This window comes from Cupressus sempervirens, chromosome 3 (genome assembly GCF_028749045.1).
Source record: "Cupressus sempervirens isolate cs-2001-9-10 chromosome 3, ASM2874904v1, whole genome shotgun sequence".
Classification (NCBI taxonomy): domain Eukaryota; kingdom Viridiplantae; phylum Streptophyta; class Pinopsida; order Cupressales; family Cupressaceae; genus Cupressus; species Cupressus sempervirens.
This window is the reverse complement of record NC_143120.1, coordinates 622248393-622268756: the sequence shown is the minus strand read 5'-3', so window position 1 is coordinate 622268756 and position 20364 is coordinate 622248393. Positions and strand designations below refer to the sequence as shown.

The following is a 20364-nucleotide window of genomic DNA, read 5'->3' as shown; positions in this document are numbered from 1 at the left end:
TAGAATCCACTTTACATCATATTATGTCATTACATTAATGGTCATCTCTCAAGAAGTTGGTATGAAGATACAACAAAGCTGCCAGAATGATGTAGATACTACCCAAAGTCACGAATCAAAATCACAAGCCAACCACGAGCCTCGATGGAAAAATATTTTCCACCCAACCATGAGGAACCCTTAGGCCCTCGTGCTAGGAGATAACATAAGCCCCTCACCACGCAACAAAATGCATCACAAGAACACAATTATACCAAATATGATAAGAAGGAAGCTCAAATACCGCAGACAACATCTCATAAGGATACTCATGAGATACTAGACACTAAATTGTACTAGAGGCACACGATAAGGTTGACTGAAGGAATCCCAAGACAAATGTTGGAAAGTGTCATCACATAGCCTTTGTCTTGGGTTACCCTGATTTGATCACTTTGGACCTTGGCCCCCAAGTGAGACTCGTGGAACTAAATAGTCCTTTCATGGACAAGGAAGCTCGATAATGCTAATTCAATAGGCATTTTAATTTTTCTCCCACTCCTATCCTTAACCGACACTAGTCCTCAATGCATGGGCGAGGCACAATAATTAAAGTATTTAGTGTGCATTCCCTGCCCCGCTCCCCCCAAAATTCATTTACACTTCTAATGGGTTACCCAAGGCTAGCCACTTTGGGCCCTAACCCCCATTACAAGCTACTCTCCCAACAATGCTCTTAGAAACCTTCACTTATACTCCAAGTAGAAAATCAAAAGATCATAAAAAATCAAATAACAATAAATACAATCCTCGAGATACGTCAAATCCAAGGGATCACAAAATAGAGTTGGAGCATAGAAACTCAAGATTGTCGATGGAATTCACAAGTGTGGCCATAGCGAAGAAGGCATCAAAACTAAAATTATGAATACATCATAGTGAGAGAACTCATATAAAATCTCTAGGTTCCATGTCATAACCATAATCTAGATAAAATATATCTCATGTATAAGTAATCTTTTGGATTCATTCATCAAAGTGAATACATAACATCTCCTTGATCCATCCAATGTGTCAATATACCATAATACATTAGGAAAATGGTTACGAAATAACACAATTGATCAAGAAAACACACTCGTAAATAAATCAACATTATATTGTTTCCATCAATAAGATACCAAAAACAAAACTAGGACTCTCATCCAGCTGCATCACAGAGACAAGATGTACATGAGAAAATTAATTAGAGTTTGTTCTGAGCTAGTGTTTTTTTTTTCTACTTCGGCATTTTCTTTTAACAATTTCACTGCAAGGGGCATTACCTTGTAATGTTCCCATTTTCATGAGCATCAGAGTTTGAGGGATTAGCCTATATTCTTGTGACCCTCATAAGCTACTTATTGTGGATAGAGGGTGTTTTGAGGTAGAGACTTGGTTAATGGAAGTTCTTGCAATCTCTCCAAAATTCAGTATGTTCCAACTTGGACTTTGTTTGCGCTCCTTTGATATACTTACTATTTCAAATAAGTTTGAGGTTGGTTGAGAAGGATTCTTTTTATTTCTAATTAGGAAGTCGTATGGACAGATGATGCAATGGTTGACTCCCTACTTCAAATGGTTTGTCCAGTTAATGAACATTTAACGAGTTTTATATTTTAATACCCTTTATTGATATTTAATTATTTGAGTTGTCGAGTTAATGAGCATTTAATGAGATTAATATTTAAATAGCCTTTATTGATATTTCATTATTTGAGTTATATTATTAAGTAATAAATTAACTTTATAAAAAAATGGAGCCCATGTTGAGCATAATGAGTAATTAATACTTATTGATTAAAAGTGTGCTTTATTAATGATATATTAAATTGAACTCATTATTATAAGAGATCAAAATCGTTAAAGAGCCTTGCTAATTAAGATTCATTGAAAATTATTATAAAAGAGCCTTAAGAGAAAACAAAAGACATTCTATTGTGCATTTGATTTTTATGAATTTGTTAACGAGTAGTGCTAAGGGCTTCAGATATGGAGAGCTAGCTAGAAGAATTGAGAATTCTTCTAAGTGTTTTTGCAGTTTGGGTTGGTGAAACTATCCAGTGAAATTGTGCTTGGACCTGGCATCATTCCGTGTCATCCATTGTTACAATTTGTAGTTGATTATGTAGAAGTTTTTTCAGCATCTGGCTCGGATATTAGTTTGGAAAGGTTTCAGTGTTTATTTCAGCAGTTGGTTGGCCAGATAGTGGGTTTATTATTAAGAGCAGATCATAACTCTAATTTGTAGTTGTTTACATTATACATATTGCTGTGTCATTACATAGAGGGACAATATAATGGTTTGTTGCCAACTACATTAGATTGGACGTTGTTATTTCAGTACGGTAGGCACAATATGTATCAAAGGGGCCATCTCATCATTAGTATCAGCATGGACTCTCCAGAAATGACATTCTCAGAGTGCTTCAATCTTTCTACAAGAGAATTTGTACATTAATCCCAATTCAGTCCTCCAAACTCCTTAGACTATGTTTAATAAATGTTGATGCAATATTTGACATTTGATAGTAAGGAGTTATTTGGTTACACAATAATTATTTGATGAAATGCCTTTGTTGTAGCTAATCATTTTCAGTTTATAATAACCAATGCTATGCATGCCAAGTGTTTGTGAAAATGTCCGTTGGCTGTAGGTGCACACTTCAAATATAAAAATCAGTTGTTTGCATTCCAGTTCTTTGCTTAGATATTTTGATAATTGTTTGCAAACATTTAAACTTCATTTGATATCATTCCAAGCAAGCAAAAACAATCTGAAAATAAAAGACAGTGAGGTAGAGCTTGCATGCAAAGTGTTTGACAAAATGTCAAACATCTGAAAGTGAAGCGATCTGGTGTTTGTTAGAATTAGAACTAGTAGGGGTTCTTACATGCCTCCAAACTCCTGTTAAATAATTTTGGGGGAAATTGCACTGATAAAAGTGGGGAAAAATTTAACCTTCAAGTCTGATAATTAATTAGGCTCCATATAACAACAATGGTGGAATGATGGTTGCAAGGTGTGCTTGTGTTCATGATTTTCTTCAATAATGAAATATTCACCAAAATTTCTACAATTAATACTTTTTTACTTTGAAATTAAAAATAAACAGCCAACCAAATTAATATTTGCCCCCAAAATATTGAAAGATTCACGAGGATTTTACGCCTTATCTGGGGGGAGGGGTTTCTTAATGTGAGCCTTGATTGAGAGTGTTTTGATTATTTTCCACAAAAGATCATGGATATAGGATTTTCTTATTTTTTATTCCACAAAATCATTTATGGATGGTTTTTTGATTTTTTTCCTTACAAAAAAATATGGATGGATGGTTTGCTGATTTTTTTCCTGATAAATCATGGATGGAGAGAGTTATTTATTTTCCACAAAAAAAATCATGATGGGTTTTTAGCTTTTTCCTCTGTTTTCGCCTCAGAATGAAGGTTTCTGACAAATTTTTTCACAAGATTGTGGCATTTTAAACAAAATTTTTCAACAATTTATAATAATTTTTTGGTTTCTTGCAAAGCGTTTTGGGCCGTACCTCAAGTTTCAAGGGTGAACATTGTTCTTGTAAATGCATTGGGGTTTATTGGTGTTCATGGGCTTTGATGTTTTTGTTGATTTTCAGAAAAATTATCGTTTTTCAAAATTATGAAGGTTTTTAAAAGTTGCTCTCAGTGTCTTTGGATAAAGGAAGGGATGGCTTTGTTACCCAACATCATATTGGAACGATTACGGTAAAGCGTTAGGAAGGGTCTCAGCAACAAGTTCATGTCATTAAAGTGTTTTGATGAGAAGGGGACGGCCTTCTATGTATTCATGTCCAAATGACTTGCAGAATTTGCCAAATTTTTCTCTAGAGCAGTTAGTTAATAAGTTGACTATTATGAGAGGGTATTAGAATGATATTGTTGTATTACTGACCTTGTAATGGTGATTTAAGTTGGCTAATATATTTGGTCACTTAATGTATCCAGTTAATTAGATAGTTTAGTATATTTCTATTTCAATTCTTTGTCAATGATTGTTTCTTTTAGAAACATCATCTCTGCATTTCCTTTTTGAGGGTCCTTTGTCTTCTTTGTAATCAACTCATTGAATATCAATTGATTATCATTTCAGCACACAGAGTCTGCAAACTATAAGCTTAGTATCACTAGCTCATCCATAGAGGGATTAAACTATTACAATTTCCCACCAATATTATGACCAATTTCTCCACCAAAGAGAAATGTTTCTGAAATGCCTTTTTGCTTCTCCTATTCTAATCGTTCCAATGACGTTACAACAGGTCTTCCTGAACTTGCTTTAACATCCAGCAGCGTGTTCTACCTGGTTCTAGTGTAGAAGTTGTTCAGACTAATTTTGACTTGGTACACCACTATATTCAGGGTAAAATGGATTTATTAGTAGTAAAAATAAGTCAAAAATTTATTTAAACTGTGGTCCAACATTTCTGTCTCTGAGTTTTTGATTTCGGCTTACAATGTTAATTGGAATTATAGTTACCTTCACTGTATTTGCATTTTCTAATCGTATTATCTAAAATTCCATTTCAGGACATACTTCAATGTTTAGATTAGATAAGATAAGATAAGATATCTAATTCCTATAAATTTTTAAATTTTATTATGCAGTTAGAAGCAGGTCTTTCAGCCCTTGAAGATGCGATGGAGGCAGGATACGAAGACTATAAAGTAAGGACAATTACTGATATTTTGACATACTTATGGATTACTGCTAATGGTCTTTTCTTATATCCTAGCTGAATTAAGTTGTCACCTGCTTTAATATTTTCCTAACCTGAAGATAATTGTTCTGGGTTCTTCCTGATAAATAAGTTGAACACTTACCAATTAAGAGGATAGTGTTCCTGTGAGTCAAATGGTGGTTCTTCAGTTTAATCTTCCATATCCATATAGAATGGCATGCACGAGTCTTGCCACTTTTAGATAATGCTTATCACCATGCACCCTAAGCTTTTTACTATCTGAAAAATGTTATCAGGAATCTTTGAGTAACAAAATTGAAAAGTTAAGACTACTCATGCTCAATAAAAATGGGTGCAGATTTATGGTATATTGCATAATGCTTGCCATTGTCTATATAAAATATTTATAATAAATCATCTTGAGAAGGGGGTTCTATGGGTTCAATGAAATCTATAGCCCATTTTTCAAAAGGAAATTTTGCTAAAATTGTGTAGAGGGGCATTCATCCTTGGTGGTAAGTTGTCCTGTCTACAGACAGATCTCACAACTATTTGGTGTAGTTTTTAGCATCTTTTTATAAAGTTATAAATAAGAATAAGCCTAATAGTGGAAATAGTATTGATTCCCATTGCATTATCTTCTTAGCAGAAATATAGGATTCATTCTAAATAACAAACTGTAATCTATCACAACTCCTTGGTTATTAGTTCAGGATGATTGCTGCTTCTTGCATCGGATATGGTTTGTCCAAAGGTGCACTTGATGGTGCACATTCATTGACTGTCAGCAGTTTCATTTTTTAATTTGTCTTTGCAAGAAGTTGATTGTGTAAACATTCTTGTTATCTCATCCCTCATATCTCATCCAAGCAAATATTGAGTAAACTATTATGTAGCTTATGTGCAACGATCAAATACTTGTGGAATGTAACTACTAGTTTTAAAACTGGGAATGTAAACTATATTACTGCATTGAAACAGGTACAGCACTTTTGAGAGAATCCTTGTGGAAAGTAACAAAATAGACCCCAAAGTATGTAACAAGGCCATTCCATATGACTATCATGAAAATCTACTGATCTTTGAGATATATTATTGGAGTTTTCTATATGACTTTCCATCTCAATTAATGACATTCATTAATAGCGTATAGAGAACTAAAACTGCCTGAACAATCCTGTAAATGGGTGTATTAGGGATTAGAAGGCATGACAATTATTAATAACAAGTTCGATAAGATTTGGTAACAGAAAAAAGTAGTACTACCCTCCACTTGGGTGTAGCCTAATGACATTTAAACCAAACTACCCAATTGTAAGAACAAACAAACACCACCAAAAAGCTTGTGGGAACCCTTGCCATAAAATCTATAGGCTCGAAAACTTCGATATAATTGGAGTTTGGTAGTTTATCAGTATTCAACTATGTAGTTTTTTGGGTCAAACTCATTGATCTGTGTTTCATGAGTAGTGGTTCATATGAACCCATCTGTCATGAGAATGAATGGAACACTTAGCACTCATCGCATCTAGGTGATGCTCACAGAGGTGAAGCACCGAGACTTCTTGGGAGGTCACCCATCCCATTACTACTCCAGCTCGAGTGCACTTAACTATGGAGTTTCCTCTATTGTTAAACTCACTTTGGACTTTGCTACTAAACTAGCCATGCTGCCATCAACCTGAGCTGAGTACTGGTGTTCGTTTGCTCAATTGTAGATTCCATTTCCAACTATGACAATGTGTTCCAGCATTGAAATGGACCTACTTCTGTAAGAACCCCTAAGGCTCTAACTCTCATAAACACTGCTGGAAATGGTATTTGCTTTGAAGTTTATATTTTTTTTTGTATTTTCAAAGTATATTTTTCATTGTTTTTGAAAATAATAATGAAAAACATATAACAAGCTTGAAATTCAATTGCAATTTAGCAGTATGCACCTGCAAACTCAATTTCACAAATGACGTTTCTTTATTTCCTCCAATGGGATAAAATAAATTTAGTAACGAGAATCGCTCAAAAATCGCTTGAATTGGCGATTCAGCGATCAGATTCATCACGGGTGATTTTTTTGGAATCGGAAATCACCATAGCCGATTTTTTGCGGTGAATCACATGAATCACTGATATGGGCGATTCATGCAAAAAATTGCATGAATCGGTGCGAAAAATCGCCAAGAAATCGCCTGCGGCTAGAAAGTATGGAGTTGGAAATTTTAAAAAAATAACTTGTTTTTTTTTACTTTCTTTTTGACCTATTCTCTTTGTTATAACCCTAAAGGGCCTTCTATTTGTTAGGCATGAGTAAGAGAGAGGAAAAGTGAGAGAGAAGAAGAGAAAAGAAAAGCCATAGGTTTCTAACCAGCAAGAAGGAAGAGTACCAAAGAGATCAGCAAGCCATTTGGGGAGCCCATCAATTGCATTGGGAGCACTAAGGAGCCAATATCAACGCTCCTCAACTCATTTGCAAGAGGTAAGTGCTCATTTTTTTCTTGCATGTTAGTGTATTATGCATTTTTTGTTAAATTTTTAGTGTATTATGCATTTTTGTTAAATTTTTATAGTTTTCAAGATTATTAGTTTAAATCTTGAATGTTCTTTATTTTTACTAAGTTGCAAACTAGGGTTTGTTGTTTTGTAGCTTTTATTAGCTTCAAATTTTGATTTTTAACATAATTTTTTTTATTGCAGCAGCCTTTGCTCTCATTTTTCGCAAATTTGCAATGGGTAAAAAAGATGAATGTTGGAAATATAACGAAGAGTTTCCTGGAAGAACCAAATATCAAACAAAATGTATGTTTTGTAAAGAAAAAATAACTTCCGAAGGTATTTATAGATTGAAATACCACATTGCTGCTATACCTGGACACGATGTTACAGTTTGCACTCACCAAACTCCTGAGGCAAAATGCACTTGCTTAATGGCATTAGAAAAAATTGAAAAAGACAAAGCAAATAGGAAAATGCAACTTGAAGGGTTAAGGGGTATTGGCTTCCATGTTCCCGCATCTGCAACCGCATCCACATCTGCATTAGCATCAGCTTCCGCATCCGTAGGTTGTGTTGGAGAGGGTTCTTCTAGGCTTCCTTTTTATCCTAGTTCTTCTGCTCGTGCTAGTGCTAGTGCTAGTCGGTCACATACTGAGACAAAGTCCCACACCAACCTATTGCAGCCTAGAGTGCGGAAAAACAAAATGAATAGTTACTTTGTGCCCCGCACTACTCCTGATTCCCAACCCACGCTTGAGGGCATGGGTTTGAACAAAGAGATTCATGATGCTGCCAGAAAGGAGATATGCAAATTTCGGTACTTTTACAACATTCCATTTATTGCAGCCAGGTAATTGATTCTTTTTTCTTTGTTTTCTTTAAAGTTAAAATTAAAAGTAAAAGTAAAACTTTAATTATATCTACTTGTTTTATAATTTGAGTCTTTGACATCTAAATTTTTATTTGTGACTGGGCTCCTTATTGGCAAAACATGATAGATGCAGTTGCTATTTGTGGTCCGAGGTTTAAAGCCCCAACTGAGGCTGAGTTGAGCGGATACCTCTTGGATGAGATGGTAAAGGACATGAGGGCTGAGCTCGAGGAGAACCGAAAGGAGTGGATTGCAAAGGGTTGCACCATCATGACTGATGGTTGGACAGATAGGAGGAATAGAACACTCAATTTTCTTGTATCCTGTGGAGGTGATTGATCATTCTACTTTCCTACATACATAATTGTAAATTTTGATTTGTTGAATGCTAATTTGTTGATGATCCATTTAATATTATAATTCGTTGTTTTGTTACTTGTAGGATATACCATTTTCATCAAATCCATTGATGCTTCCGCACATGTAAAAAATGCCACATACTTATGTGAGGCTATTGAGGAAGTCATAGCAGAGGTGGGGGAACAAAATGTGATCCAGGTGGTGACGGATAATGCAACAAGTTATGTTGTTGCAGGTAAACTTTTAACTTTTCAAGTTTTGAAAAAATTTATTTGAATTTTGAAATTTGAATTTCGAATTGACTTAAAATTTTGGTAGGTAAACTTTTGATGGAGAGGCACCCCACCATATTTTGGTCCCCTTGTGCGACACACTGCATTGACCTCATGTTGGAGGAAATTGGCAAACTTGAGTTTGTCAAGTCATGTGTGGAAAGGGCAAAAAACATATGCAAATTCATTTATAATCATTCATTTGTCTTTAGTACAATGAGGAAGTACATAGAAGGCAAGGAGTTAGCTCGCCCAGGTATCACGAGGTTTGCCTCGAATTTCATCACCTTGCAGTCCTTGTTGACATCAAGGGATGAATTGAGGAGCATGTTTGTTGGGCGGGAGTGGATTTTCTCTTCTTATGCTACGACCACTACAGAGATAGATGTGGTGGATTGCATATTTGATGAGGATGGTTTTTGGAAACCCGCTAGAGAAATCTTTAAGGTAAATTTATTGCAATTTAACATTTAGTATTTTACTTTTACTTTAAGTTATATTATTTTATATTTAAGTTTTGACTCAAATTTTTTGTTTTACTTTATATGTAAGTCACTGAGCCCCTTGTAGCTTTGCTACGAATTGCTGATGGGGAGAAGCTCTCTATGGGCTATATTTATGAGGGCATGGATAGGGCCAAGGAGGCCATCAGAGCCCAATATGCAGGAGTGTAGGAGAGGTATGGCCCTATTTGGAACATCATCGATAGGAGATGGTAGAATCAGCTCCATCGACCCATCCATGCAGCAACTTACTATCTGAATCCAGCATTTCATTTCCGCCTTGAGTTCAAGGCGGATGTGGAGGTTCTCACTGGCTTATACACAGTGATTCAGAGGTTGAGTAGCGATGAAGATAGCGTTGCTGCGATTGTTGAGCTAGACCAGTTCAACAATAAAGAGGGGCCACTTGTCTCTGGCAGGATGACCATAAATGCTTAGACAACACTACAACCAGGTAAAAATTAAATAATATATTCAATGTTCATGAATCTAGATTCTAAACTTAAAGTTGATTATGTAATTTTAGAGTTAACTAGTAATTTGTAAATGAGACTAATTGTTTCTATTTTCCCTTATTTCAGATAGATGGTGGCAAATGTTTGGGGCCACAACCCCAAAACTTCAAAAAATTGCCATCTGTATTCTGAGTCAGCCAAGCAGCGCTTCTGGATGTGAGCGCAGTTGGTCTATGTTTGAGCACATCCATTCAAAGAGGAGAAACAGGTTGACAGTGCAGAAGTTGAATGATCTTGTCTTTGTTCATTGCAACCTCCGTCTTAGGATCAGACAGATTTTGGGCACTGACTCCTCTCCGATCATTCTGGAGGAGATTGATCCAGAATCAGAGTGGCTCACAGAGGTTGTGGATCCAGTCTTCACTAAGGAAGACTGTGCGTGGATTGACCAGGTGGATATAGAGGCTGAGGCAGCTAGAGCACGTTCTTCAGGCATTGGTAGACGCACACGTGCACGCATAGGCACAGGCCCTAGCGACATTCATGAGCCAATCTTACATGTGGGAGATATGGCTCGGTAGTCCTCTAGGACCTACATTAGACGCCTTGCTACTAGGCAGACTGGATACTTAGAGGCTGGGCTGAGGCTGCAGCCGAGGATGAGGATGATGTTGAGGATGATGGATGATGATGACTATGAGTCTGAGGCTTGAGCTGGAGCCTTGTTTTTATTTTTTTTTTACAGATATTGATACTGAACCATTGATAGACTTATGTTTCAAACTTCTATTTGATGATGTTATAGTGTGTTTAAGACTTTAAGTTATATTCAATAAAGGGTGCATGAAATAAGTTTTAAATTGTTAAAATCTTTAAATTTAAAGGGTTTTTTCAAATTTGCCGATTCATCGCCGATTCATTGCCAATTCACGATTCAATTCGGCCTTCCCGATTCTGATTCACGTTACGTTGGGATAAATACAAGTTTATATCATGCATGAATAATTTATTTGTACAAACAAGTATATATATATATATATATATATATATATATATATATATATATATATATATATATATATATATATATATATATATATATATATATATATATATATATATATATATATATATATATATATATATAAGGAACCTGAAATTATTTTGCATGCATGTGAAATGCTACAGTAGCCCTTTAGATTGATCCCAATTAGATTTCGGAGGATCAAATTCCCTCTAGGAAGGCTCTAGCAATCAAAACATGCCTCTTGGAAGGCATACACCGGCCCTTGCAACTTGACTGCAGCCATTAGAATGGTTATCGCTGCTCAGAAAGTTGCATGCGGCCCTTCAATAACAGTAGCCACGGCCTTCAAATAATGTATGGATGCCCCCAACTCCAAAATGCTGGCCCTTCTTGGTGAATCGCTGGCCTCAAATGTTAAAGACAGGTCCTCATACACCATATGATCTGCAATTAAAATTGCTTCCAACCTTGTAGATTATTGTCTGGAACCAAATACTGAAATTCTTCTTTAATTTGAACTCAAAATTGAAACACAATGATGGTACTTAATTATACCATCCTCAAGCACAATTACACTGGATAGTTTCACCAGTTCAGAGTGCAGATACACTTAGAAGAATTCTCAATTCTTCCAGTTCTCAATATTTGGAACCCTCAGCACAACTCCTCATCAAATTCACAAATAACAAATACACAGTTGAAAGATTTTTCCTCTGCCTTGAATGCATTTGTAATACTTAAATGCAAATTGCTGGAGGCTTCTTTGCCACACTTTTCATAACTTAAACATCCTCTTTACTTTTGATGTTGACTTTCATCACTAATAATTAGTAATTAATTGCCCCTCACGTGAGATACTGCTTGGTCGTTATTTTAAATCGTTAAGTGATATTCACTTTTTATGTTCTCATATTGACATAGGAAAAACATTAAATAATTGGTCCACTTTAATATTATAAATATAATCATTTAATTCACTTATTAAAGCTACTTGACCCCACTCATTAATAACTTTAAATGACTTTAATATTAATTCATCAACTTTATTAATGATAAATAATATCAATGTGCTCAATAAAGTCATTCCACTAGCCAATGACAATGTCTGCTAATACCAAGTCCAGGCGCACTGTCAAAAATAGCAACATGGGCATAACTGACATACTATAAATATACTTTCCTTCAAACTGCGCCAATTGACGAGTGAGCCAATCATTGTACGCACCATGAGTTTAGGTGCCCTTGCTAGATATAAAAACTCTTCAACAATGACATACTACAAATAGCGAGTTTATGAATATTTCCTCTGGTCATCAATATTGATTCTCAACATTGCCACCATGCTATTAGGGACCTTACTAAAGATAGAAACCCTGGCTTTCCCAAAATAGACACTCACTATAAATAGTAAGTGTGCTAGTCTGACTCAAACGAAGAGCAATATTGAACATCCCAAACCTCTAAAGTGGGATTCAACCACGGTGAGATAAAAAGGGGACATAAGAGTCCGCCCCTCCTGAAAGTGTTTATCCCTGAGAAATCTCAAAAACAATAACACACTAGTCTACCTGGATCCCAAGGGTAGCATCATATAATGGCCCTGTGATCAACAACTAGCTCTTGTAACAATAACACTAGGATAATTGAGAGAACAAACTTAGTCAAATCCAGTTATAGATGTCGCAGAAGTGGATATCTTATAGGAAAGCAACTCGGAAGGATGCCAAAGTTTGCTTCTGAGAAATGCACAAAGTGAGCTGTCATACACATTGTCTGATATGTGTGCTGCTAAATTGTGCATCTAAAAGAGATCGTGCCCATAAGGATCAGAAAAAAATAGTAGGCACCCCTAACTATGTAACCTCCCAGAAACTCCTCAATGAGCTTTGTTTGACATCGCGATGAAGGATGTTGAAATTAGCTTCAGCAGGATTGAGATAATAACTCAAGTAATCTTCAGCAGGATTGAGATAATGACTTTGCATTATTTGAGACATTACTAATATTAAACAAAGAAATATAAATATAAATTCATATATATATATATATATATATAGTCTAATATATGGTTCAGCATGGTCTTCTAATATTATCGAACAAAGTCAAATCCTCATGTCAGTGGTTTAGTTACCACTTAGTTCTGCCCATAACCCACTGACAACCTTTTGTTATTCTCATTATATTTCTGTCTAGTCACAATGGTTCATAGTGACCGTACGTTGATATTAATACATGGCGATCTTTCAGATCTCAATCACAGCAATGACAACATTTATCGAATCATCATATTGATCATTCTGACTATTACAAAAGATACGGAGCAGCACTTGAAACAAATAAACAGAGCTAAGTAAATTAGAGTACTGGTCAAACTTTATAAATTCACTGCAATAACTTCAAGTTAATTTCTGATTCAACAATTATACTTTGTCTATTGAATATATATTCAACTTGATATTAGTGCAGAGAGGGATTAGTATATATATACTATTATATAAAATCTAGAATTGTCATTAGTCTGATATAAATTTAAACATGGTAGCAGAGCAGGCCTAAAAAGATCATAATCAGACATATAGCTTGAGCAAGTTAGATACTTGATCTCATCTCCTCTTCTAATTCTCTACTATCAAAATGGTGTATGGATTGAAGTCAAGGATAGGCTAGAAGGTGCCTCAAACTTCAGAGCTTGGAAGTTTGGAATAATACTGGCTTTAGAAGAAAATGACTTGAATGGTTTTCTACTAGAAAATAATGATTCACCCGCAAATGAATCAAAATTATTGCAATTGAAGAAAAATAGCACTAAATCAAAGAGGATGATTGTACAATCCATAAAGGATCACATTGTGCCAATCATTGCAAATCTTAAGACTGCTAGAGAAGTGTTCATAAAATTAGAGCACATGTATGAAATTAACAATACAAGTAGAACGCTTGCATTGAAACAAAAATGACATCATATCAAAATGGTTAAAGGGGAATCAATAATTTCTTATTTTATGAAAATATCAGAACTAAGAGACTAACTCTCACCATTGGCCATATTGTTGATAGAAAACAATTGTCAATGATAGCTGTAAATGAACTTCCTGACTCTTGGGAATCTTTCGTTCAAGGAAATAGTGCAAGATCAAAATTTACTTAGTTTGATCGATTACAAGCTGATTGCATACAAGAGGAATCGAGATTGATTACAAAAGGAATCAACAAAGGCTCTACTAATGAAGAAACTCATGCACTAACATTACAATGTTTAAAGAAGAAAAACAAGAACAAGAAATTCAAGAGGAAGAAAGACAATGAATTTTACAATGACTCTCCATCTAGAAAAAGAAAGGAATTAAGAAAAGTCAAATGTTTTAACTGCAATAGATATGGTCACTATTCAAATCAATGTAGATATAAATCTAAGTCCCAAGCTTTTATTACTGAAGTTGGCAAAACTGTTACAAAAAAGGATTCAAATGGTTTCTTATTCTACACCTTTAAGTCATGTACCCATTGATCATAGCACTTGGATAATAGACAGTGGTGCATCTCAACATGTTACCGGATTTAGAGGACATTTTGGAGGAGTTGTTACAAATTAATGCATTTGAACAAGTGATCATTGCAGATGACTAGTTATTCTGTTGGAGGAGTTGCGATCTCCTCTCTTAAATTAAACTTGGGCATTTCCTTGCAATTAAATAATTAAATTTTTGTTCCAAGAATCAAATGAAATCTTGTCTACATCTCAGCCTTGGAAGATGGAGGATATTGTGTTGCATTTACAGATGGTCAAGTTCTTGCATGGCCAAAAAACTCAAATATGAAGACAACTAAAGTTATTGGAGTTCGCCATGGTCATTTTTATGGACTTTGTACAATCCCCACTCGAGAATTAACTCACAATTCATCAAGCACTTGTGAAATTTGTCATAGAAGATTGGGTCAGCTACATTTTTGTGCACTGCCCTTTATGGGAAAATTAGTTATCAGTCTACCAAAGCTTACCCATGACCACAAATGAACTTGCAAAGGATGAGCATTAGGTAAGAACACTAAAGGGTATTTTCACAAGAGTGAAAATAGATCCAAATGTATTTTAGAACTCATTTTTCAGATTTGTGTGGTCCAATGACCACTACTTCTCTTGGTGGTTTCTTGTATTATATCATCTTTGTTGACGATTAATCTAGAAAGACCTGGATCTATTTTCTTAAAAGTAAAGAATCTGACGAAGTACTCTTGAGATTCAAGGAGTTCAAAGGTCTGGCTGAGAATATATCTGAAATGAGGATCAATATCCTGAGAACTGATAATGAAGGAGAATACACCTCAACAAATTTTTATAATTACTGCATTGAAGCTGGGATTAGGAGGGAGTTTTATGTCCTCTATAGCTGAAAGAAAAAAATAGAACTATTGTGGAAGCAGCCAGAGCCATGATTCATGATCAAAATCTTCCAACATCATTTTGGGAAAAGGCTTCCAAAACTGCTGTTTATATTCAAAATAGAAGTCCTCATTGAATTTTGGATAACAAAACACTTGATGAAGCATTGATAGGAAAGAAACCAAATGTAAGTCATCTTAGAATCTTTGGATGTCCAAGTTACATACGGTTACCCAACTCAAAAAGGACCAAGTTAGAACCTTTTGGCGAGAAGGGAATATTTATTGGATATAGTAAAACATCAAAAGCCTACATGATATACATATTGGAACAAAGAACAATTGAATTAAGCAGAGATGTGACATTTGAAGAAGATATTGTCTTTAGAAAATCCAAAGGCAAATCTGAGATAGATTAAAATTCAGAATCTTCTCAAAACATGGAAGAAGATCATACTCTTGAGATAGAGAGGAAGAATAATGAACATAAAGAAGATGATGAACCATTAGATTTTACTAATGGACCTAGAGGCATTGTTGTAAACCGGATAAGACTTTATGGGAAAGAAAAACAATTCAAGAGGCTGAAAATTTTGGAGCACCTAAAGGGACATATAGTGAAACTAAGAAACCACACAAGTTTTGTAGCTATGTTGCATCAATGATTTAAATTATTGACTTAGAACCCACTAGTGTTGAAGAAACCACTAGTCAGAAAGTCTGGAAAGATGTAATGAATGAAGAGTGTCAATCATGTTAAAGAATAATGTTTGAGACTTAGTACCTAGACCAAAAGGAAAGTCGGTTGTTTCTTCTAAATGGCTCTTCAAAATCAAGCATGTTGCCGATGGAAGTATTGAGAAATACAAAGCCAAATTTGTGGCTAGAGGGTTCTCATACAAAGAAGGGATTGATTATGAAGAAATTTCTTCAACTATTGCACAATACACTTCTGTCAGAACTACCATTTCTATTGTTGCATCCAAAGCATGGAGGATTCATGAAATGGATGTAAAACAAACATTTTCTTAATGGTGTAATTGAAGAATTATATGCCGAACAATCTAAAGGGTTTATTATGCATGAAAATGAAACTTATGTTTGCAAATTGAAAGAAGGCACTGTACGAACGGAAGCAAACTCCTCGAGCTTGGTACTAAAGAATTGACCCTTGCCTTATGAGTTTTGGGTTTTTCCAATAATGATGGAGATCCAAACCTATATTTCAAAGTAATTGATGGAGAAGTGTTGGGTGGATATTTTGCAACCAACAGTTTTGTGAAAATCCAGTTGCAAAATAGGATGACCAGCCACAAGGTATGAGATAGAGTCTCTCCTACCTTAAAGGGATGGCTCCCCCTTCTCACTATTCCTTGGATCAACTTAAGGTAAGCAAGAAGTTAAGAGATTTTGAAAGGGTATTACCAATATTGAAAATCGGGTAGCTAGTGCTTCAGGTAGTTCTCCCTTAGTGCTTCAGGTAGTCTTTCTTTATGCTTCAAGTAGTCTTCCTCAATGCTTCGGGTATTCCTTTTCAATGCTTTGGTAGTCTTCCTCAATGCTTCAAGTAGTCAGTGCTTCAGGTAGTTCTCCCTCAGTGCTTCAGGTAATCTTTCTTTATGACTCAGGTAGTCTGTATGGTTCACATCAGAAAGACAATATGGCCATATGACTTGAGCGTGATGAGAGGTGTCCGTACGACTGGTTGGAGATGGTTGTGCAATATGGAGCAAGATGGACGTATGGTTTGTGTGCGGCACAGGAAGCTGTACGGTATTGATTGAGGTGTTCATACGGTTTGAAATGCAATCGTACAATGAAGTCTAGGAGTTGTGCGGATGGGTATGAAAGTTGTAGAGAGCTGTCAGGGTGATGGGTTGAGCTACACTTTGAGATGCTAGAACAAAGTGAATATATTTTCCATAAATGTCAATTAATGTTAGTACAAATATTGAAATCTAATCACAAATATATAGATATATGTATTTGCAAACAAAGATGGTGCGCAAAATTGCTAGATCTGAGTAATTAATATAGAGGACTAGGGTGAGGGTTGAATCCCACCGAAATTGGATTAGCCAAGCAGGGAAGATCTTTCACTTCCAAAATGGCAAACAATATTGAACTCCAACAGGAATTTGCACTACGAAGAAATAATCTAAATTGCATGACAACTACTACCTACATGCCGTGCTTAAATACCCTTCGAAGGAACTCCCGAGGGTTTACAAAGATAGCCGACGAGAACTCCTACAGAAACAATAAAAATAAAAATGGGTTTAAGATTTACTAAATCAATAGGAACCACAAATACAATTATTATTAACTTGGACACCATATTAATTAATTAAAGTAACTAATTAAAGGTCCTTTTATTATATTATCTAAATTTTGGGACCAATTAATTAATTAATTAAATTAAAATAATTACATTAAAATTTGGTGACATGACAAATCCTCACTACTTAAAGATTGCTCGCCCTTAAGCAATCCATCATTAGATGAAATGCGAACAGCTCCAGGGTCCCAAATCAAATGCACAGGCGAGTCAAGCTTAATGACATCAATCCTCTGCAACACCACATTGCCATCAAACTTTTGATGGGCCACTCTGATATAAATATTGTCGTGTCTTGAGTCACCAGGATCCCAAAGATGGCAATCATAAAATACATCGATGTCATCATGTTCATCAATCTCTTCTGGAAACTCATAACTTAGGCAGACCTTGTTGCTCTCGCACAAAAGATTCTCCCACAGAAAGATTACAATTATGCATGCTTTGAGCACGATTGGATGATAGACTCCATCATCAATTAACAGTAGCAATTGTTCCTACAAACAACCTTTGCTACATTCTCTAGGTTCATGATTCCATTTATGTGACTCCAAATTATTATCCATGCTCTGCTGTAGATTAGCAGCCTTGCTCTCGTCCCACACATTGAGAGCATTATGGGGATTCACTTCAACATTGGCTTTGTTGTTTGCACCAGGATCCCAAACCAAACACGTAGGCGAAATGAGTGAATTGTCATCAAACCTCCCTTGCACTACATTGTTGTTAAGCATCTGCTGCGCCACTTTGATATAAACATTTTTGTAGTCTTCAGCAGGATCCCAATGACACAAATTGATGAAATCTTTCACGTCATTATGTTCAAAAATCTCTTTGGGTATGGTCATGCACATAGACGTCGATGCTGACACAAACTTAGCCACTAACATAATCACAACAACCACTATTATATTCCTAATAGAAAAAACCTTGAAGAAGAAAGCTTTGGTGGTGAGAATGTTGCCAAAGGAGGGCTCGATCGTGAGTATTTTGACGACAGGAGCTTCGGCGAAGGGTGCCGTGATGATAGGAGCCTCAGTGAAGAGTACCTCACTGAAGGGAACCTCGACGAAGAGTAACTTAGCGAAGGGATCCCCGACCATGAGTACCTTGGTGAAGGGAGCCTTGGCAAGGAAAGCCTCGAGGGAGAGTACCTTGGCGGTAAACAAAATTTTAGCTGCAGATAAAACCTCAGTGGCACATAGAACCCCGACTGAAGCCTCGATGATGGATAGAGCCTCACTTGCGAGCAACGTCTCAATGGCGACAAATGTAGTTACTGCGATGGATGCAGCCACAATGATGGACACAATGACGATGGAGACAGCCACGGTGACGTTGACGGACACAACTTCAGCGACAGATACAAGCTTGACGACAGACAAAGATTCAATGTGGATGACAAACACAATGACGTTGACAAACATCGACGGTGACGAACATGATGATGGACTTGGCAACGGATACAGTGACGGTGACGACAACAAACACAATGAAGATGACAAACATAATGATGACGATGGTGATGGACTTGCTAACTGACATGGTGCCAATGATGATAACGGACATAATGACAATGACGGACATGGCTATGGTGATGAACACGGTGATGGTGACGAAAACAGACACAACTACGGTGACAGACACAGTGACAGGGACAATGACGGTGACGATGACAAACACAACTATGGTGACGGATACAACCACAATGACAGACATATAAGACGAACATGAACATGATGATGGACATTACTTTGGCGACAGACACACAACCTCGGCAACAAATACGACCTTGGTGATAGACACAGCATCAGGGATGATAGATTGAGCCTCAACAACAGACAAAGCTTCTATGATGGATACAACCTCGACAACTGATAGAACTTCCACGATAGATAGTGCCTTGGCGATAGGCACAATCTTAGGCACAACTTCAGTGATGGGCACAACTTGATCCGTCCATGTCCTCACAAGATCCATGCAAGCAACATCCTCATTTTTTTGGTTTCTGCCCATGTTGGTGTAGTAGAAAGATTTTGCAAATTCTCCTGGAGCAACCCTGTAATTATGCCTTCATTTTCCTCACGTAATGCATCACCCTTATCATTGTCATGCATTTTCTCCCACTTGTGCAAATGAGATATTAGTTTTTCTTCACAATGCTTGAAAACATTATTGATCAATCTATATGCTGCTATAGAGGGGATACATTCTAGATTATGAACAACCCATAACATAGATGTGATGGGTTGGGATATTTCATCTATCTCTTCAATACATGAAATCATAAGATTCTCCATAGCAACTGAAATTTTAGTATCGTGATCTTCTTTGATGGTGACCAAGAAGTGATGAAACATATCATGGACCAAATTTTGCAATTCGAGATCGAAAAGGAGGTTACTTACGCAAAGGTCCCATGGAGGGGGCCTGGGCTCATTTTTTGGGAACTGGAGGTCCCATGCATTTTTTTGGTGGGGGCTAAAGCTTTAATTAGAATCTTTTCCTATTTTATAGGAGCTCCTACTTTTTAGCTTTTTCATTTTGAGCGGATGAAAAAGGGGTGGGGCTAGAATTAGCCCCACTAGTTTAGGAGAAAATTTTGCCACTTGTCAATAATCTGTTTTCATTTTCCCACCAAAAACCAATTCATCCTGCCAAAATTATGAAGAAATACAATTTTCATATTTAATATTTCATTTGCTGCCACCAGCTTCCTTGTTTGTAGGAGCTAATTGTTTAAAGCGGATTCACATCAAAAATTCATGAGACCACTTCCGTTTAAAGGTTCCTAAAAAAACTCAACGACACCCACTCTATTTTTAAGCAAGTAGGTGTCCATGGGACCTTACCCTTTGATATTTGCACAATTCTCCAATATTGTAGATCTCTTACCAAAAGGATCACTACTGAAGTCATCAAGATTGTGAAA

The 20364-nt window shown here is 36.1% G+C and overlaps 2 protein-coding genes across 2 annotated transcripts in view; both read left to right on the top strand.

The window, feature by feature from the left end:
* LOC149568204 (protein MET1, chloroplastic-like) overlaps window positions 1–20364 on the top strand; it is a 118003-nt gene that overhangs the window by 86048 nt on the left and 11591 nt on the right. The window contains exon 6 of the mRNA XM_089821210.1: window positions 4663–4722. Coding sequence (XP_089677336.1) covers window positions 4663–4722 — 60 coding nt within the window. The remainder of the gene's footprint in view (window positions 1–4662; window positions 4723–20364) is intronic.
* Window positions 7431–10496, top strand: LOC149568205 (uncharacterized). The gene is made up of 6 exons (XM_089821211.1): window positions 7431–8076; window positions 8225–8428; window positions 8540–8692; window positions 8776–9176; window positions 9282–9686; window positions 9814–10496. The coding sequence occupies exons 1-5, from the start codon at window positions 8010–8012 to the stop codon at window positions 9297–9299; spliced, it is 843 nt and encodes a 280-aa protein (XP_089677337.1). The 5' UTR covers window positions 7431–8009; the 3' UTR covers window positions 9300–9686; window positions 9814–10496.